The sequence below is a fragment of the Stigmatopora nigra genome, chromosome 3 (genome assembly GCF_051989575.1).
Source record: "Stigmatopora nigra isolate UIUO_SnigA chromosome 3, RoL_Snig_1.1, whole genome shotgun sequence".
Taxonomy (NCBI): domain Eukaryota; kingdom Metazoa; phylum Chordata; class Actinopteri; order Syngnathiformes; family Syngnathidae; genus Stigmatopora; species Stigmatopora nigra.
This window is the reverse complement of record NC_135510.1, coordinates 13,195,334-13,217,677: the sequence shown is the minus strand read 5'-3', so window position 1 is coordinate 13,217,677 and position 22,344 is coordinate 13,195,334. Positions and strand designations below refer to the sequence as shown.

Here is a 22,344-nt window from a genome sequence, read left to right as displayed (position 1 = left end):
TGACAATAAAAGCATTCAATCCAATTTCAATCTAAACTAAAAATTAAGGCGAAATTTCATAATAAACAATCCATGCAACGTGAGCAATATTGTAACATGTTTGAGCACAATATTATTGCAGTTTCCATTTTCCCAGAGTCCCAAGAGGCAGCAATCTCACAACACGTCTCAGGTGTGTCGCGCTCCGACCGGTGCGAGTTTGCACCGCTCACCTCTCATGCTAACGGTGGATTGAGAGCGGAGTGGCATGGCAGACGAGGAAAAGTACGATGCCCGCCAGCAACCTGACCGCAAACCTCGACTGAAGTCTCCAGCCAACTGTAGGTAAGACATCTCGGCACTGTAATGCCCTGAGGCGGCGCTGAGGGACTTGTTTGTAGGCGGACACGCTAGCATTTTGTTCATGGGACTGTGTGCTCTGTTGCTTTTCAATCCGATTTGATGGACAGCGTCAAATTTATCATGGTAATCGTTCAACGGAAATATATACATATATATATATAAGTAGAACTAACTGAAAGAAATTAGCAAATCAAGTAAAAAATGCTCACAGCTCTGGGTTCAAATCCAGGTCAGATCCACCTCTGTGGAGTTTGCATGTTCTTCTAGGTTTCATCCAGGTACAGCGGTTTCCTCCCACATTCTAAAAACATGCATGGTAGGCTGTTGGACCCTCTAAATTGCCCCTGGGTATGGACAGATTCAGGGTGTCCCCACCTCTGGCCCGAAGACAGCTGGGATTGGCTCCAGCACCCCCACGACTCAAAACCGCTTTAAATTTCATGTAGGATGAAAAAAAACATGATTACCTATATTTGATTAGAATTCTATTCATTCATGTAATATTCACCCTTTAAGTTGAATTGCAGCAATACATTTACAATATTTTTACGTTTCCTCACAAGGGTCCAGGGAAAGGGGGGGGGGGGGGGGGGTCTGGAGTCATCCCTTCCAATTTTGGGCCGAAAGCACACCCTGAATTGGTTGCTGGACAATCGAATGGCACAACGAAACAAACAATTCCCACTCATACTCATAAATGAAGACAATTTTAGAGGAATCAACCAGCCTAACATGCATATTTTTGCAGAAAAACGGACCACCCAGGGTAAACCCATGCACGCACGGGGTGAACATGCCAACTTGGTACCCACATGCGCATGTGTGCTTGTTTGTGCGGGCATGTGTGTGTATATTGTATATATTTCGCTTGCGTTTTCTCCAGGTACTCCGTATAGTATAAATATGAAAATTTTAAGAATATAAATAATGAACTAAATGAATGATATACAGTAATTGGTTTGCACAGAAACTGGATTGCTGTTTTTTTTCAACTTGTCTTAAACTGAGTCAATAGATGTTTAGATCCATGAATAATGCGATTGAGTTTTTTTAACTGAGCCTTCATGTGAAATGTTTTTGTGACAATGTCAAAAAAAGGGGTAGATTTATGAAATAAAACCTTATTTGAGAAAACCTTATTAGGGAAAAGAAACTAAGTTAATATAACTTTTCAATATGAAATGCCATATTCTTGTGGATAGGAGTATTAATAAACCATATTTGGTTGTTTTTATTTACAATGGAGGCACATCATGAAAAAAAGACTGTAGTTATCCTCGTAGTTCTGGGCTGTAGAGGGTGAAGGCAGGGGGTTGGACAGAAAAAAGCAAGGTAACAACATATGGCTACACAGGGATGAAGCCAACTGCAGAGCTCAGGATTATGCACTAAACCTGAAAAAAACACAACACTGAAATATAGCTCTGGTGCAATCCCTAAAAATAAAAATAAAAAAAACAATTTGACCAGATATTCATTGGGAAACACAGAAAATACAAATACTATATATTGAACAATGCTAAGGCCTCAATCAGTAAAGTAAAAAAATGCTAGTAGTCCCTGGATACATTGATTAACAAGCTGTGCACATAGGAAGCTAGGAATTGATTACCAAAGGTTCACATTAATTTACAAAATCTAGTAAATTCTCACAGCATTAAGTAGAAGAAAGTCGGAGCATGACCGCAATCCCCTAGAGGTGTTAATGTGATTGCCTTTAAGGGCAAACTTCAAAACAAAAGCTGAACTAAGTGTTTCTTCTACGTTCATTCATTACTTGATTTCATTTGAAAGTTGTTTGATGTGTTTCCAAAATCTGTGCGATGGCAAATAACTTGTACACTGATCATAAAATAAAATATAGATGAATGAAAGTTTTTGATTGAAACTATTCTCAGCAATACCCCATACCTTTTTAAAAATACCTTATATAAATGGGCTAATGTGTGTGAGAGGTGGATGAGGGTGTGTGGTAGTCTGTGTAGTTGTACATTAACTTAGCCCTGAATATATTAGATAAAAAAATCACACTGAACATTTTTTTCAATGAGTATTGTTGTCTTTTACAGTATTTTCATTCATTTGCATGCTAGTCCATAGCTTCAGTACATTGCGGTACTTTATATTCGCTATCCAGATCAAAAATGTTTATAATGACAAAATGTATGAGATGAAAAATGGTGGAGGTCAGAGCAATGCCACCTAACTCAGTGCAGAAAAAGTGAAATTTCACCATTGAAGAAGAAGTATATAAAAGGCAGAGAAAGTCTTGCCTTTTCCTGTTTAGTTCGGATTGGAATTCCCATCGCCCATAATACCTCGTGAAGGAAGACTACTTCGATCCTATTACAGTTTTGTTTGGATGACACCGGAGTAAGTCAACACAGTACACGAGAGCCAATCAACCCCCCAACTTATGAGGACCTCGCCGAAATGATGCAATTGGGGAGTGAGGAAGAAGAGGCTGCGGACAACGACTGGGAAGAGGATAAAGAAAACGATCATTAAGACATCTGCAGGAGATTTGCATTATATCACGCAGTTTGCAACAACGGGTCCAGGGACAGGTGATAACAACATGGTAAGAGCCATCAAATTTGGCAATTGTTTTGACAGTGTCAGGTCCTTGTACAAAAAAAGAAACAGCGGTCACAACTCTCCATCGCCAAAAACCTCCCACAGAAGCCCCTTCTGCTGCTGCCCCTATGGCGCCTCCTGAAGATTCCATCGATGATCCAATGCCCTTCGAATCTGACGAAGAGAACTTGGACTAAAGCTCCCATTAACCTGTTTTTTGGTAGTAATAATAGGGGTGATCTTACTTCCTGGCCATGTTTGGTCTACATTAACTGCAAAATTTGAGGGGTTACTGTGCATCCTCTGTAGTGATTGCATTGCGTATAGTAGTGTGCATATTTTATTTTGAAAATTTGCATACTCTTCATCCAAAATCTAGGAATACCCATTGTATCCTGAGGAAAGATATTGTAATGTTTCTAAAAATATGCTTTGGCAATTGTAGAAAAGTCACAGAACTTTTGAATGGCATTTTATTATGATTAATCCAGTCAACATCAGGTAGTGGCTATTATTAGGCCATTTTTGTTATGGCTTTTTTGTTGTGTGGTCCGATACTTGAAAAATGAACTAAAGCAGCCCTTTGTTATGTCATTTAGCAGTTGTTTATAGTTGCACCTCTAATCGCAATGGCCACTTACCCCCCTTCTTTCTCCCTCCCTCTCGCTCCATCTCCCTCAATTCTGCTGAATCTGCACATTCCACCTGCTAGAGCCGAACCTTTTTTGGCATGGTGTACATAAGTCTTTTGTTTGGAAGGCAAATTTTATTCTTGTAAAAAAAAAAAAAAGAACAAAGCCTCACCTTTGGGAAAATTATAGATTTGTTTACCTTTTTGATGAAGTTAGCTGTTTTTGAAAATGCAATATGGTTGTATAGAAGAACAACTCCAACCTCTCTCCCCCCCTTTCACTTGCAATACATAAATGTTCAAAATAGCATTATTATTCTAAAGGTGAATTATTACCATTTACAACCTGGTACAAACTTTAAATTTGGTTTTTGTGTCAACAACATATGTCAATATGTATATATTTCTGTGCTATGTGTTCTATTCAAAAACAATACAACACGAAAACGTCAGTAATCATTCATATTTGTTTCTAAACTGCAAGTTGACGACAAAAGCCTGCTTCACTCACCCTCAATTTACAAAACATACGCTATCCATGTATGCCGACCCCACCTCCAGCATCGGTTTTGAAATCCAGTTCAAACCACAGATTACCAAACTGACACATGTCAATGACTGGAGTGCACCACCAATATTTATTCATTCATTCAATTTCAGTATGTTTTTAATTCTCAAATTAGTATGTATTTTTACCCAGCATTTAACTTTATATTTTTTCAATCCTAACCCCAGACCCTTTTGCTCATGTAAATGGTCATGAAATGACAAAGTACAAGCTTGACATGAGTCTCATTAATTATTGAGGATGACTATGGTGCATAGCAAGAGGAGTGCCCTGTTGTGCTAATGTTTCTCTTGTCTGGGCTTTCTGTCTAGTGGGTATTCTGCTAATGCCAGCATTTTCCTGCATAGCATAGTAAATCTGATCCACACAGTCAGTGTAAACAACAGAGTGGAAGAGAGAGGCGGGAACAGATTAGATAACGCTCCCTTCTGATTGCTTCGGCTTCTGCATTTAATAATGCCCACACCATCTCTTCGCTGCAAGAGCGAGGTTGGAATCTAATGCTTCTTCGATTGACCCGTATGAGCCACAACTCCACCCTTTTCTTCCAGCTATCCTCCTTGATGCTCCTCCCCCTCACTCTACCTCCCTTCTTCACTCTCTAAAGCACTTGCTCCTTCTCCTCTTCTCGGCTTCGGATGCCCTCCTCACTTACAGTATGGATTCGGGAGGGGAAGGAGAAGAGGGTTGGATGGAGGACCAGTGGGAAAAATGGTAAGATATCAGACACATTTCTGTGTTTTTGCAGGCATCCAGCGACATGGATGCGACCGCTTGTGTTTCTGTGTCACTCTTAACATGCATTTTTTTCTATTTGCCTCCTCTGCTCAGGGCAGGCTTGCCCTTGAATGGACATGTATGCATATGCCTTTCTGTATCTAGGAAGAGTGTATTGCCTGCCGAGCAAAAATAGCATAAGAAGAGAATGGAGAGACTTAGCATATTATCACACTGTGTGGATAATGTTGTTTTGACAGTAGCATGGGGGCAGTAAAAACATTGTATGACTAGATAGGCCTGTGTTGAGCTTGTTTTCATTCATCAAACAAGGAGTTATGTTGATGTGTGGCATCTGACAGGAACGTCCTGCTCTGGTCCTAAGTGTGTCCTTGCAAGGGCAAAGCTGATGAATTGCCACCAGCTTGCACCTCTGTAGTCTCCAAGTGGAAGTATAAAAAGATGAATCATTGGGAACTGGTGCAGTTACAAAGGCATCCGATTCGACAACTATGGAAAATGCCAGATTCAATACGTTTAATTTGATGCTGTTGGCATTGTGGTGTTGCAATTTTGATCGGTGCAAAAATGTTTACACATCTCAATTAACATCTGTATTTGGATGGTGCAAAAGCAATTCCAATTTGTTCCCAAGCTTCATAAACTCAATGTCTGTAGGCTACTGCAATACACAACTTTGCAGTAAAAAACTTTTATTTTTGAAAACCATATGCTTCACCAGTACTTCAAGTATGACCATAGGACATGGGAAGTTTTTAAAAGGAAACCCATCGAATCTCATTTTCTGGACCGCTTTATCCTCACTAGGGTCGTGGTGGTGCTGGAGTCTATCCCAACTGACATTGGTCCAGAGGCAGTGGACACCCTGAATTGGTGGTCAGCCAATTGCAGAACACAAGGGGACAAACAACCGTTCACACCCAACCTCATACCTAGGGGCAATTTAGAGTCTCCAATCCGCCTATCATGCATGTCTTTGGAAAGTGGGAGGAAACCGGAGTACCCGGAGAAAACTCACACAGGCCCAGGGAAAACATGCAAACTCCACACACAGGTGTACCGACCAGGATTGGAACCTAGGTCCCCCATGAACCACTCAGATTCTGGGCTGCTTTCAAGAAAACTTTGTTTTATTAAAATCATTTGCAAGCCTATCGCAGCGCACACGGAAACAAACAACCATTCATGCTCACCATTTAGAGTGTTCCACCGGCGTAACCAAGCATGTTTTTGCAATGTGGGAGGAAACCGCAGTACCCAGAGAAACCCCATGCAAGCCCGGGGAGAACATGCGGACTCCACACATGATGGTCCGAACCCTCAATCTCAGAACTAGGAGACCGACACGCCAAACACTCGTCTACTGGGTCGCCATGCTATCATAAATCTATCATTTATTTTGTACAGGAACATATTAAAGTAACATTATATGACAGAGAAACAAGCAGATTAACTCATCACACCAAGTCAATCGCCTTTCTTCACATGTGAAAAGTTTAATTGTCCTTTATGAACAGAAATATGAAGAGGAAACCCCCTACATGGTCTCCCATGTTATCCCCACTGTCAGAATAATGTTGACATTTATCTGAAATGCTGAGACATCACCTCTACAGTGCTATTACTCACGGATGCCAATGGAGCACACTGTACTACAGTCAGTGGAGGGTTGAGCTCCTGTCATGACTTATCAAAATTATTTCCAAACACAAACATCTTTATTGGTTAGTGGTTTTAGACAAATATTGCATCCTAACATTAATAGTTAGGGATATACACCGTGATGTACAATGACCTCAACCCATTTTAAATGAAGTATAATTAATAGTACTGTCTTGGGAGAATGATTGGATAGGTAGAAAAGTTCAAAATTCCTGAGCAGCTAATTAAATATTAAAGTCAACCCTAGAGAAAATTCACTCCTTAAGATGCACGATAGTTTTTCAGTCTGTACCACCCAACCATCGTGGGGATAAGTGACATACAAAAATTAACAATTCCCCACTTTTGCAATTATAGCGTCTAAATGTTTTAACATATTTTTTTTCCGCTGACAAATATATTTTTCCATTGAATGCATTCAAACATAACTTTGACATTAATTTATTTAGTTTGGGTGACTGTGTTTATTTTAAAAGAATTCTATACCACAACTTTAAACACACAAAAGAAATCGCATTTGAAAGATAAAAATAACAGCATATTAATTTTGAAATTTTCTATGCAAAATTTTTAATTGGAAATGCTCGTTTTTAAAAACTAAAATTGATATGTCCCCATGTCTAACAACAGGATAACTCCAATTGCATTCATATGGTATAACTAGAATGTGAATGTGAAATTGTGGTTTCATGCAGATTTGAATGATACCCTTTATGATTTCATTGCCTGATTTTTTTTTTTTAATTCTTTCGTTGCATACCTACATATTCAGGGCTGTTTCGTAAGGACCCTGGCCTTCTGGCAGAGGTATCCGGGCTGCAACAAGTTATAAATACCGTAGATGAATGTACATTGGTCTTGTGTATTGGTTTTGTATTGTGTATTGTGTATTGGTTTTAGTGTAGTTGCTGAAATACACCACCTATGACTCTTGCTGTTGTGGGCTGAATTATATGGTCTGAAATAATTCATGCAGGAGAGAATGTCTTCAATGCAAAGTGGTTTCCCATTTTTAATTCCTTCTTGTAAAACTATTAAATTTTTTTCTTAAGTTTCGTTAGTGTAAAGAGTGGAAAAAAACAGACTGAAGTGATACAACTTTACAAAATACCAGTCACCTTTCACTCCAACTGAATAATGATTCTGCCTTCATTTTTGTATAGTTAGAGCTTCATAAGCAACTAAAATGGAAATTAAAGTCAGTGATAAACTCTTTATATTCAAATGTAGATTGTTTTCTTATAGACCCAAGATTGCATTAGTTTTTTTAAACAAAAAGATGGCATTTATATAAATGTATAGAGCCCTGTTTTCATCCATCCGTCAGCTTTATTTAAGGTTAGGCTGTGGGGCAGCACCTTGAGCTGGGAAGACAAAAAGCAGGTGAAACCAATGGGTAGTCAGTCGTGTGGACACAACACACGAGGAAAAACACGCGAACTACAAAACCCATGACAAAAGCTGTCTATATTGACTGTTTGACCTACATTCCTACCCTCAACTGTGGTCAAGAGCTGTGGATCTTGACCAAAGAATACCATCCATATACCAAAGGCCAAAATGAAACAACAAGGTGAGAAGCTTGGTCATCGTAGAGCTGCAGTTTCGCCACAGCCAGTAGTTTTAGTAATAGTAGTAGTTGACAGATGATGTTGCTTGGTGTTTGATTAGGATGCATACTGGACGCAAATCCCACATAATCAGAGCTCGGGAATTCTCTAGAGAAGCTGGATGAAGTTGTGGTGAGTGGGAAGTCTGGGCTTCCCTGCTGACACTACTGACTACTGCCTCCATGACCTGACCTTGGATAAAACTGAGAAGGATGGATTTATAGAGATTGATGTGCATATGTCCTTGATAAAGCGTATATGTTCCTTCATCTTTCTTATATTTGTTTTTTACTCTTTGTCTTTGAACAGGTTGACCCATGACATTAGCTTGGGTGAATTTGAAGATGATGACCTGTCAGAAATTACAGAGATCACAGATGAGCGTGGAATGAGTCTCAATTGCAATGGTCCAGATATAAAGGTAAGACTAGAGGAACAGAAATTAAATATGTGCTCAAGGCTGAGAGTAAGTTAGTGCTGAATTGCTAATTTATAGACAAAGAAATACATATAGCTCTCAGATGACAGGATTCTTTTTAGGCGGGCCTTAAATAGGGTGCCATGTGGTATCATCTAAAACACTTCTTTCTGGCCTTACCAACAGAATAGCCTCTAAATATAAAAAAACATGCCTACAATGTGATCCAAAATATGTTAGGTGACTGATTTATTTGTTTTTTTTCATGTCTCTTTCAGAAAAGGCATTTGACCAAACTCATTAGATTGTAGATTGAAGAAAACCCTAGATATGATGTGAACAAACAGAGAACGTTATTCCTAATTCAATTGTGTGTTTGACAATCAGTCGTGGCTCTCAGTTGATTGGATATGTCAAATTTTAGAATTCTTAATGGTAACCATATTACCTATAATAGAAGTGAACACTGTTGAATCTATCATCAGGGATGACATCTTCTAGTCCTATTTCAGCAATGAGTGAGTGAGACCCAACCCTGTTTAATAATGCATAATGGGTTTTCAGGCACACCAATGCCTCGTGGCGGCAGTAGTGTATATAAAGAGATGCTTCAGCAAAACAGACATCAGAGCTATTGCCATGCCAACCTAGTTTTTTTTCTCCCCACCCTCATGCCTTTTAATCTGAAAATAAACCGAGTTGTGGTTTACATTGCATCTATGGAGCATGCTATCTACACAAAGACAGAAATGACCCTTGAGTATAAAGTCATAGTATTATCTGATTGTCTAATCAAAAGAATAATTAGAATTTTTAATATTTTTTTTATAGATGTTCTGATGTGATCTTTGGACTATAAACATCGCTAGGCATTTCCATTATTAGCCTGTCGATACTGTCTATTTATTTTACACAGTTGTGAATCATTTGTAAGGCATCAAGTTGCAATCTAGAGTGATTCTGAGTGTTTTCCTGCTTTAGCCTCTCTGATTGGCTAAAAGATGAACATCACAATACTGCAGCGTCGTTGGGGCGCCAGCAAAGTGTACTCCTCATCCATCTCCATGCCGTCACTTGTCTCCTAGCAACAGGGCAGCTCTCTTTTAAAGGGGCCAGCTAGAATCTGAGGCCATATAATACAAGAAGATGAGGAGAGGCAGGTTGCATTAGTAGATATTGATCTTTGCTTTGTAGTCAAAAGGAGCCTGTTAAGCATTCAAACTAGTTTGTGAATCCACTGTGACTACAGCACCAATGCCATTCTTGTCATACTTTACGTTTGAAAGCTCCCTGGTAGGTCTAGAAAAATCGACATAAAATGATACCGGAAACCGGAGTACCTCTGTACCTTGCGCCGCCAGGCAGCCTAAAGAAAATTATTTTTGTTTGTTTTCTTACTGAGGGTATTCCTTGCAACTCCTTGGTGCATATTTGGGAAATGTGCACCCACTTGTGGAGCTCCCATGTAAGGGCACTTGAGGGGATGCATGGTGATACACAATCTGTCAGCCAGTGCTTATATCACAGTGGAAATCTGTATCTCAAATGTGAAACAAACAACAAATTAGTCATGGAGAAATTAATTAAAAAAAATATTTATTTTGAAATCTATTTAATACATACAAATATGGATTAGCATGTACACCATCTGATATTTGACACAGGATACCTCAAATATGTTGGGTTACCTTTGATTTTACGAGGGGTCTAAATTAAATCCAGCATTGCCGCGGCTGAATCAACCTGAGTTCTTTGTTTTATTAGTCTCTTTTATACGCTGATTTTTATAATATATATACTATAATTCACCATTTCAAAATACTCTTCTTAAAGATTTTCTTTCGTGACTGACTTGCACAATATTGCTTAAAAGCTAATGCCTTATTAACATAACTCACTGTTTTTCTAGTGAGGACTTTTTTTAGGTCAAATCAGATTGTTAGCATGCACCGTCTGTGTATGTTGAAGAAAATAGAGCAAAGCTGTTCGGCTAAACATTGTGTAGTGCAGTAGAGCAAGGGGTCCAATCCCTCACCAGAGTATATCCTCACATGTCTTTGAGCTCTAAGCAGGTTAGTGTTGACAGTGAGAGTCGGCTAGCCCAAGTCAATGAATTTTCTAATTGGTCAGTTGAGTCCTCATCCCATTCATGTACACTCCCCCTTTCCTTTACTGAGTCTGTGTTATTTATTTTTTTTCTCGGTTACAAATGACAGTATTCCTCTTCCAATAACTGCAGGGCCACGTGAGACGAGGGACCAATAGCAGGTCGGGGAGGGCAGAGCTCGGTGCTGTTGGACAGCTCCAGGCAGAGATGCTGCATTTAGAGCTTATTGATGGTGCCGGTGGTTTCTGCGGTGATATAGAGCCCTCCAAGACTTCCATTACACCTCCAACAGTTTCCAAAGACCCTCCGTTACCTGCTACCATGGATACCTACCGGCCCAAGAGACCGACAACACTAAACCTCTTTCCAATTGTGCCCCGCACACAGGTAAAGTACTATTTTAAGTACAATATTTTATACTTAGAGTTGAGTAGAAATTTTGTCTGTTTTTATGAGAGACATTTTTCCTTGGAGTACAGATGTGTCCTTTGGAGTAAAAAAAAAAATGGGACAAACGAGATAGATAGATACTCTCATTGTATTTGCATGTGATCTGAGGATGGGTTCTTTCCAAGCAGGACAACAATATCTATTGTCAAGCCCTTTATACCACTGGGGTTTGTATCATTTCAATTGTTGTATGTACATTTAAAAACATGTTGTGACCTTGTTTTTTTTGTCACTGTGCATACAATGTGATGTTGTTTAGGATGAAACCCACAAGTACACAATAGCTTATGTAAGCATGTGAGTATAACACTGATGTGACAACATGTCTACTCCCATTACATTTATCTTTACTAACTATCTGATGGCTAAACCATGGATTTGCCATCCACGTAGACAAGAGTTTCAAGGTTGAATTAAGCAGTTTGTCAATGGTGATTGATGTTTACAGTGGCAAGTAAAAGTATGAGGTGTTGTAGAGGGAAGTGTTTTTTTTTATTCAGTAGAATTTTTGTCAGATACAACATTTTTAGAGAGGGAGCCTGGGGAGAACATGCCAAGTCCACACAAAAGGATCAACCTGGAATTGAACCCAGGACGCCAGAACCATGAGGGCGACACGCTAACATACATAAAAGCTTTAAAGTGATTTACAATTTTTCTTACTATACCGCAAGAATATTTCTTGCTTAATACTGCCATGCTTTGATTTTGGATGCATTAGATCTGGCCGGAGGTACTCCGGTTTCCTCCCACATTTCAAAGACATGCATGGGAGACTGATTGGACACTCTAAATTGCCCCTAGGTATGGGTGTGAGTGGGCATGGTTGTCCATCTCCTTGTGCTCTGCGATCGGCTGGCCACCAATTTTCCAGCATCTGGCGACCCTAATGAGGATAACGCGCTTCAGACAATGAGATGAGAGATTTATTCCATCTTTGTGAAGTGTATCACTCACTCTTCTAAACAATGCAACTTCTCCGCATGTTGCTGACGTATTGCCTCTTTTTTATATTTCTACTTGGTGATCCTAGGCTCTCAACCTTTACCCCTATTTTTTCTCCAAACTCAACAATGCCTTAACTGTTCAATTTTTGTTTTGTGAGAACACAGGACAAATCTCCAAAATATTTTAATCCAAGTTTGTGCAATACTTTTCTCAATCGATAATGATGCATGCCCCTATTCCAACTTTCTCCAGGATCTTCATACGTTCTTTTGGTTTTGTTCCTGTGTTAATATACACATTTCGAACCAAAGCTTATTATTCCCTAAGAGACTGTATTGTTTGAACAGGTTAAGGTGGCACCTTTATTCTCTTTCCACCCAGGAATGAACAAGACTTGTCCAAATCCATGGTTCTCCTACTGTTTTATATACATAATGGGTGATTTTTGTTTTTATGCTCCCATTATCTTTGAAAAAAGAAGCAATACACTTCATGCGTACATTTTAATGTGTGCTGGTATTCATCTAATTCTTTGTAAGGTTTTCAAAAACCCTTTATATTTTGACCAACTTTATTTGTATGTCAGGTTACAAAACATTGCATAACTTGGGTAGATTGTACACCCACCGCTCCAGGCTTTTAGGCTGTCAACATGATTTTCACATTTGTCAAAAGTTTAGCTCAGCCAGTTTCGCAGAAGTGGAAGGCTGACTGTTGAAGCCACGTGACGATTGTTCTCCCCAGTTTCCTGGCGGTGTGTGTGCTCTCATAAACAGAAATTTGAATGAAGCATTTACTTTGAAAGTCTTCTCCTATATATCTTTCCAATGTGAAAACATTATCCCTCTTCCTGAGAAGATTACACAAGATAGGTGAGTCCCGATGATTACTGAGTAGAATTCTACAACGCTAGAGACACAGAGGAAACAGGGTGAATGTTTCCAGGTCAATGAATGAAATAAAAGGATTCTGTATATTCAGCTATACTTCATTTGATTGTCCTCTGGGGCTGATCAAATGTGACATAACGCAATACAGTGGTACCTCTACTTACAACGGCCTCTAAATACGACATTTTCAGGTTACAAAACACTTTGATTTGTAAATGCTGTTCCAATATATGAAAACAAGATCTAAGCTACAAAATTCCCCAAAACTTAAATATTTTGAAATTTTCCTTTATTGGAAAATAAATACATTTACTTTTTCAAATTCAAGATATATAAAAAATAGGGTATATAATTTTATTGGATGCTTTTAATTCATCCATTCATGGTTGCTGTTATTTGCCTGTTTGTTGTCTCAAAGACAGTTTGAGTAATGTATCCAGACAGAAAGTCCAACGTGAAATCAAGCTTAATCCTGAGTCTTTATAATCTTCCATCTGGTTACACTACACTTGTAAATATATTTGCTTGAGTTCAGGTTAGCAGGGAAAACCTATGTGATATATCATTTATTTGTTGTAGATACTTATTTCATTATATTAAGAGTATAGTTTTCAGTCAAATGGCATCGCATGGAAGTAAAAGATGCACACCATATGAGTCATGTCCACGTCTTTTGTTACCATGGCGATGGCTTAATCTCTGCCTGGTACATGACTGGAAAATGAGTCATCTGTTCGTGGGTGGACGTATATAAAACGGTATCATACTATTTGAAAAAGATTGTTTAGATGACCAGAGTTTCCGTGTAGTCTATTTAGCTCCCTTCCCCTGTGTCATATTTGGACCTTTGGGATACTATTTTGGCACTGGACATTGTTCAGTGAGCAGGAATATGTAGAAAGTGCATGTCTGTATTAAAAAAGAAACTGAACATGTTTAGATGAAGATATCTTTTCATTATTCTTTTTTATCCTTTACCTTTATCCAGCTCTCATCTGAATAAGACATTTTTAAACTCTAATTTTGTGTCCCTTGTTTTAATGATAGTATAAATATTCTTAAAAATTACTACACTGTGCTGAGACTACTTATTATTTCTCAAAAAGTGAAGAATGAGTACTGTGAGTGAGTGACTTCACTATCTATTGCCTTGAATATATAGGTTAAAGACTATGTCCACATACCATTGTTGACATGACAATTTTATTGAACCTGCAATATTTGGAAGCAGATTATTAGTTTTCGCTGCTGTAAGTCTACAGAATATAATACAAATACATTTATTATAAAGCCAAAATTAACTCGAAATTTGAGTTTCAACTTCACGTTTCTTATTCAACAATGAAAATTCAAGTAGAAAAGATACAAATCAAAAGTCTAAGTCATTGTTTGTCTTCCCACTGGGGAAAAGCCCTGGTTCCCTTTAAATTCAGACCACTACACACAGACAAAAGCCTCATTCAGTGAATATTCACCAGAAAAAAGAAAAAAAAGCTTTGTGTGTCTTGTGTGGTGAGTTGGGGACAAAAGGTGGAGTCTCAGGATGCAGAGTTTAGTCGCCTTTTCTCTTCCTCTTCTGCTTTCCCACCATTTCCCTCATTTGTGTTTCTCCTCAGGACACATTAAACAACAACTCATTTGGGAAGAAATACACATGGCAGGAAAAGATTTCAAGCTCATCTTCACCTCTCAAAGCTGGTAAGTTTTTATTTTTATGCTTCACATATTATTTTGACAAGTGTCTTTGATGCAGAAGACCTATGAGTGCATTTCCCAGATTTGTCTTAACATGAACAAATGTCCCATGATAATAAAGATAACGTTTGATTTTTAAATAGTCACTGCGAGTGTGTTGGATAACACACTCGCAGTGAAGTAAGATGGTTCTTGGTCAAGCTCTCTATTGCTGGCCTCAATTACAAAAGTGTCAAAACTGAACTCTTGTCTCTGAAACTTTTGTTTGTCACTCCTATTATTTCAAAATATTCGGCCTGCTGTTGTTATTCCCATGATTGACCTTGAATTTGTAACTGTACACATGGGTATTTTTTTGTTTTTAACATTTTTTTACTTATTTCCCTGATTGGTGAAATCTGTTGGTCACCTTGGAACACAACAAAACAGAATATAACATGAACTCAATGGATATAAGTAGGATTATTTTTTTCTTGGCAATTTTACATCTTCATTTCCACAGCTTCAAGCGCAACCAACTGAGGTTATAGAGTCAAAATACAGAATTATCTACATTGGAAAGCTGACCTTCATTTTAAATCGATACAGTATTAATGTTTTTCCCCCATTGAATATTATTATTAATGAAACTATCAAATTGCCTCTCATCATAAATAATAGGGCTTTGACAAAACGGTATCACCTATTATCTGTCTATCTAATCCTTAATTTGAACCTGCATTCTGTAAAAATATTTTCTATTTTTAATGTAAAAAAACCAAAAAAACAATATTGCATCATTGTCTGTATAAGGTGAACATGTAGCAAATCTTCCATGGTGTTTGCTAATATTTGGTCGATGTTCCCCTCTAATCTTGTGTAGAGTGATGATGCTCTGCATTTCCGAGCACTGGATTATGACATAACCGGTCAATCATCATGCCTTGGGCGTGGGTTGATGTTTTATAAGTAATGGGGATTTATCTGAGTAATCCTAATATATGCAACCTAACCATTTATACTTTTCTCTCCTTTTCCACATTTCATATTTTGCTGCCATGTCTGTCTTCATTCGTGATGTATTGGTTTTGGTGCTCTTCCTAATGTTTATCTTCATCTTGCTACGTGTCTTTTTTCTTCTTCCAGGTGAGTTAACGCCTCCACGTGAGCACCGATGCCTGAGTGACGAGGACAAGGTGCGTAGTGGGGGAGCACAGACCAAAGATCGAGGCACTTCCACCGACGCCCCTTGCAGAAAATCACACACATCCGGGCCTTCGCAAAATTCTGCAACAGCAACGTCGACACGGCCAAAGTTCCAGGAGAAGCCACCTTCCCCGCCACCACCACCACAGAATTATAAGCCAGCTCCTCTCTATCCAGTCGGAAAAGTGGATGGAAGCAGCTACAACCAACAGGAAAGGATCCAACACCAGTTAGAGGCTCCTTTGGAACCCACCGAGGAAATTTACTTGACACCAGTGCAACGCTGTTCCGACCCCACGGAGCCTCCATGCACAAACGATCGGCCTTACCTCTCACAGCTAAGTGAACAGGGTCGTATGTCAATTAGTTCTGACACAGAAGGTCCACCTCCCTACCAGCCACTACCTGACCAGTCAAACCCCTCCATTTACGAGGAGGACGAAGTATATATTGCTCCACCTTCTTACGCATCCTGTGTTGAATCGCTCATCACACCACCTAGCATGGCTCTATCAGCTCATCCTGCCCCAGCCTTGGACTTCAATATGAAAGGGTCAGGAACCGGGGCAGTGGCAATGTTGAGAACTGGTTCATCAGTAGAGTATGTGGACGCAACGGATGAAAGCTACTGTGGGGAAGATGAGGATGTGGACAGAGTAATTATAGATGAAAGGATAAAGAAGGTGGTTGAAAAGGTTGAAAGTGTCAACAGCAGAGCCACCCTGCTAAGAACTTCTATGAGCTCTGACGCCAGTGGCCTGTCGTACGACTCTGTCAAATACACACTGGTGGTGGATGAACACTCTCAGCTCGAACTTGTTAGTTTAAGACAATGTTACCAAGGTTATAGCGACGACAGCGATTCAGCCACAGTCTACGACAACTGCGTGTCTTCTCCATATGAGTCTGCTATTGGGGAAGAGTATGAAGAGGGGGACGTGGAGGAAGATTGCCACCGTTTTGGGGGAGTGAGACGAGAGGCCACAGCTCGTCTTTCAGAAGATTCCACGCCAGATGGCGACTTGCAGTTTTCCAAAAAGTTCCTCAACGTCTTCATGAATGGAAGGTCTAGTTCATCAAGTAAGTCAATACCTTCGGAACACACTGTTTGGGTGTATTTGACTGTAAATCATGGCATTCTAGAGTAAATGTGCCACTTCAAAGTATGCGCCTTCAGTTAGTTTCTTAAAGGTTGGGATTATACAATAAGAATAATAAATAATTAAATAGATGGTGGGCGCCCCATCGGCTGAATTGTTACTGCGTCGGCCTAGCGGTGGGGGATCTGGGTTCAAATCCACGTCGGTCCACCTGTGTGGAGTTTAGATGTTCTCTCCGGGCGTGTGTGGGTTCCGAAGATGGATGGTTGGCTGATTGGACACTCTAAATTGCCCCTGGGTATGAGTGTGGGCTTGAATGGCTGTTTGTTTCCTTGTGCCCTGCAATTGGCTGGCCACCAGTTCGGGGTTTCTGCCTCTGGCCTGAAACCAGCTGGGGTAGGAAACAGCAAATGTAGAAATTAGAATGCAACATAAAGCAGTAATTGTTTTGTCATCCTCGTGCATGTCTGCTGAGCATGGTGTCTTGAAATCAAATGTAATTTGCGTCTCCATGTCTGTGGTGATTTAGGTGCAGAGTCTTTTGGGTTATTTTCCTGCACTATAAATGGAGAGGAACAGGATCAGAGTCATAGAGCTGTCTACAGGTAAGAAGACAATATGTCTGAAATATGTCTGTTTGTATGTACACTTGTACCATTATACTTAAGAATGCTTCACCATATTAATTTTCAGGTTACAAAACACTTTGATATGTAAATAATTGTTCCAAAGTATGATTATTTGTCTGCGTTACAAAAAGAGGTATAGCCTATATATTAAGGAAATGCTGCAACCTTTGCTGTACAGAGACATATTTGAGCTAGAAGACCAAACCCTTCAGCAATTATATGTTTTAACTGAGAGGCTTTTGATTTGTTTAATTAAGTGTGGTGGCAACGTTTCATTGGACTAATGAATAATTTTCTTATATTTTTGCATACATATTTATAAAGGGTTACCAGCGGAGTAATATTAAAGCTAGTCGAACAAATTATGCTAATTTAATGTAGAATATGCATCTATTTACAAAAGTAATTCTGAAACCAATTAATTTTGTAAAGAGGGTGACCACTATGTATGCCTATACGATGTGCATATATATATTTATGAAACAAAAGCAAACAAAAACAATGACCCCTTTTTTCAGGACAAGAAATGTGTTTTTTTTTTCAATGGATTGGGTAGGATAAAGAAAAATAATAATAATCCAGATTACCTAAAACCTTTGATTTGGCGAGAAGCATAAATATCTCTAATAATGTTTGCTTTTCATTTTACATAACCAAGCTTGGCGTTTTGGTTTGAGGGTTCGTTTGGAGTAAACGGTTGTTCGCTAATGATTGCTATTAATAAGAGCTATGATAATACCATGTCTTCTATTCGTTTTTCCTATTCTTGTCTTCTGTCTCTCTAACACTGATAAAATAAGGTCAAAAGCCTTGTTGCCTTGCCTATGCACATTCATTTCTACAGTTACCCTTTCCCATTTCATTACATTACAGTATGTGTCGCCTGTGAAAACAATGTAGTCAAGGTTATCAAGGGGCATAACTAAACATTAACAAAAATGGATATCAACGAAAGTGCATCTTCACATAGATTAAATAGTTTGACTAACTTTAGTGATGCATATCACTCATCTATTTGTATTGAATCAACCAATTATATAGCAGAATTGGAAGCAGTTGTCACTAGACGGGCAAGACGCAGGGAAACGACAAGCGTTGGATATGTGAACACAGGACAAGGACTGACAAACACCGGGGTTAAATAGACAGGGTTGACGAGACAATCAGAAGCACCTAGTCCACATGAGAGACAGCAAGCAGATGATACACCAGAGAACGGGAGGTGACCTCAATGGCCAGTCACAAGGACAGGTCACACAGGGAGGAAAAATCCAACAAAACCTGACCAAACCAATATGCAACAATATGTGATTGTTCACAACTGCTTTCAGGTCGAGTCTTGCACAATTTATTGTCGTTGCCTGAGTGGTGTTATTAGTCTCCGTACCAGACTGATTAAAATTCTGTGAAAATAAATCCTTTTGTTGTGTTAATAGATTGAAATATGTGAAATTTAACTGATTGGTCAACTGTTCCACAACAACAAACCTTGGCTTGATCAAAATTGTTGTTTATGTAATACCATAAAGTATATAGTATCTGGAAACTTTGGTTATAACTTTTGAATCTCAACTAACATTTGCACAATAAAACAAGGACATGTTTAACCAATCCAGTAAAACAAAGAGTGATGAATGAAACCTTAAAGCAGCCATTTAAGTAAAAAATATTTTGTTTGTTTGTTTGTTTAATGAATGCCTTTTAAATATTGTACAAATGCATTCTTGAAATGCTGAGTATCTTTCCTGACCGTTGCAGCATCCCTGCTGTAGAACTGTAAATGTTATCCTTAATTGACCATGGTTGCGGAAATGGTGAAGTGTTTACTGACCTGGAAAACCAGGAGGAATACTGCTATTTTGACTCCCTCAATCTCCAAACAATTCAAAAATGAAATAAAAATCCATATTAAGTCATAAAGTTAACACATGATAAAACAGTAAGAACATGCTTTCACTCATTGTCTGTACTGGTTATACTCACAAGGGCTGATGGGGTGCTGGAGCCTATCGCAGCCAACTATGGACACTAGGCCAGAACACCCTAAATTGGTGGCCAACCAATCGCAGACAGTAAGAACAGTTCTGAGCAATACAACCAATGAAGGCCGAATGTTTTCTCTACGTCACGTAATCTATAAATAAAACAGAACTGTTAAGTTGCAAGTTCTTTTCTATTGAAAAAATATAAAAATACATATACTATATTGAGGTTCTTCTCACCATCAAGTGTCTAAAAACTGTCTCACCAATCGAAATCTTGTGACCTGATTTTATCTCTGCTTTCATCCTCTACCAACGTTTCAAGTTTGTTTTATGAAGCTGGCTCAGAAGAGAGGCAAGACATCTTAGAAGACACTCAGAAAACTCCAGTTGCGATCAATATAATATCTGGATAAATGAGAATTTTTGAAGACATTGAGAGCATAAACTGTACAAACCTCCCTCAGATCTTGAGCTTAAGTTTTTCTTCTTTTCTTTTTGTCATTTCAGGTTTGTACCTAGGCATGATGATGAGTTGGAGCTGGAAGTGGATGATCCATTGTTGGTGGAAGTGCAAGGGGAGGATTATTGGTATGAGGGCTTCAACATGAGAACTGGTGCCCGGGGAATCTTCCCTGCTTACTATGCTATTGAGGTGGCAAAGGAGGTTGAGAACTTTAAAGGTAATTAGCAAATATTCAACTCCACAACAAAGAAACACACTAGTAATAAGTAGATGTTTCATTAACCAGCACACATTATAACAATGAAAGTCATAAAAGAAAATATGAGGGACATGGAAGCTCATCATTATTAGTTGCTACTTTTTCATAGTGGTTGTAATCTACATTTTCTGTAGTTGTTAGTGAACAATGTCAAATGTGTTTTTAAATCATGTGAAAAAGAATGCATTTTTAGATGCTATTTAGACTTTTTTATTTACTTCAGCAAAGAGCAGTGAGTGGCTCGACAGATACCGGTTAAAGTTCCTGGGCTCAGTCCAAGTGCCCTATCACAAAGGAAACGACGTTCTCTGCGCAGCTATGCAAAAGGTAGTTATATTTTTTTTCAGCATTCCATTTTGGACCCATGTTATCTGTTAACCTTATATTTTAACGCATGTAGAAACGCAGTGAAAAATTTAGTTTGATGATATATTCCCTTTTCCCAGATTGCTACCAACAGAAGAATGACAGTCAAGCACAACCCACCTTCATCTTGTATCCTGGAAATCAGCGTTAAGGGAATCAAACTAGCCGTTCAGGAAGATTATTACTCCTGTGACCGCGTATGTCAGCGTTCAAATATTTTTATATGCTACATATTTATTGCAGTTTGTTAAAACATTGTTGTAGTTATTGTTGTGCTTCACCCTGCCTTTTTCTCTTGTTCTTCTTACCATTAGAGTAATGAGTGCAGCCACTTTTTCCTGTTAAAAAATGTCTCCTTCTGTGGTTATCACCCGAAAAACTGCAAGTGAGTCAACTATATTGTAAAATAAACCTTCCAAATTCTTAATTTGATTTATTTTTGTAAAGATATATGTATCGTGTAAAGATATATTCTTCAGATTTTATCATTTGTTAAAATGACGTTATCGTGAATTAATTTTGTTTAATCTTAAAGAAAATGCATTACATCCTTCAAGTACAATACCAACTAGGACTGCCAGCCAGATTTACTGTGTTGAAAAACTAACGGAGATACATATAATGTTATGTACTTTTTTGCCTCTGTAGATATTTTGGTTTCATAACCAAGCACCCAGCAGACCAGAGATTTGCCTGCCATGTGTTTGTGTCTGAAGATTCGACCAAGGCTGTTGCGGAGTCAGTAGGGTGAGTTTTTTTTGTTTTGTTTTTGCTATGAACCCCCAGTTAGACTCCAGCATTCATTTTTAAATTATTTTTCTTCTTTTCTTTGGGGTGAGGAGGCAAAACGGATGAATTATTTAAGAGAACATCATTTTACAGCTAAGAGAACCTGTCCTCCAATATTATCTGACTCTTACTATTGCAAGTCTATCTGGCGCTTTCATTTGGTCTAGTACAAAATAGACCAACAAAACACAGGATGTGCGCTGTGACTTTGGGTTGCATCATGAAGTGTCATGACAGCAAATCTAGTGCACATTATTGGGAGTTTCGGAAACTGTTGTGCGTTATCATTTCTTTTCTTGTATATGACTCAATTGCGGTTTTTGCTATTGCTTGTACAATGTAGAATGTAGAAAACACCAAAGTGTACATCTCTTCCCACCAAGTCAATGAATTGCAACTCTGTCCTATTTGTGCACTGTTTCATGAAATTTCCCCTTTTTAATTTCAATAATGAATATTTATTTATATTTTGTCCAATGGACCTTTTTTTCACTGTCCCTTCTTTGACTTACAGGAAAGCCTTCCAGCTGTATTACAAAGAATTTGTGGATTTTTCATGCCCCACAGAAGATATCTACTTGGAGTAGCTCAGTCCTGCCTTCAACCACAGCCTTTGTATATGACAGTGTATACTATGATGTTGCACAAATACATCTAAGAAAACACCGGAGAGCAAAATAAGTGGAACTGAGGTAGTATCCAAAGGTTGGTTGTGAAGCAGGATGAAATAGGATGAAGCCAGAAGTGTTTTAATATTATGCAAAATGGCATCAGCTACAAGACGGTGTCAAAGGCTGTCCATAAATAAGCACATCAGTCATTGCAGGCCTTCCGGTGCCAGGCAGGAAAGTAGCAGGCATATATATGTATATATGCTTATATATGTATATATGTACATATGCTTATATATGTATATATGTTTATATATGTAT

At 38.6% G+C, this 22,344-nt stretch overlaps 1 protein-coding gene across 3 annotated transcripts; it reads left to right on the top strand.

Annotated features, from left to right (window-relative positions):
- The first annotated feature begins 156 nt into the window (after positions 1-156).
- On the top strand, positions 157-22,343 carry mapk8ip1b (mitogen-activated protein kinase 8 interacting protein 1b). 3 transcript variants are annotated; one of them, XM_077713320.1, is made up of 13 exons: positions 157-320; positions 4,670-4,832; positions 8,438-8,549; positions 10,786-11,040; positions 14,558-14,639; positions 15,762-16,901; positions 17,451-17,526; positions 20,043-20,215; positions 20,481-20,584; positions 20,704-20,820; positions 20,938-21,008; positions 21,272-21,370; positions 21,927-22,343. In XM_077713320.1, exons 1-13 carry the CDS (start codon positions 248-250, stop codon positions 21,997-21,999), a joined length of 2,538 nt encoding a protein of 845 aa, XP_077569446.1. In that variant the 5' UTR covers positions 157-247; the 3' UTR covers positions 22,000-22,343. The 3 variants fall into 3 exon arrangements, with proteins under 3 accessions (XP_077569446.1, XP_077569447.1, XP_077569448.1); XM_077713322.1 differs by having other exon boundaries at positions 191-324; XM_077713321.1 differs by lacking the exon at positions 4,670-4,832 and having other exon boundaries at positions 157-324.
- The last annotated feature ends 1 nt before the right edge of the window (position 22,344 follows it).

Coding starts and splice junctions, on each gene's coding strand:
- mapk8ip1b (XM_077713320.1), top strand. CDS start 248: ATGGCAGACGAGGAAAAGTACGATGCCCGCCAGCAACCTGACCGCAAA. Junction 321..4,669: donor ACTGAAGTCTCCAGCCAACT/GTAGGTAAGACA, acceptor CTTTTCTTCCAG/CTATCCTCCTTGATGCTCCT. Junction 16,902..17,450: donor TGGAAGGTCTAGTTCATCAA/GTAAGTCAATAC, acceptor GTGGTGATTTAG/GTGCAGAGTCTTTTGGGTTA.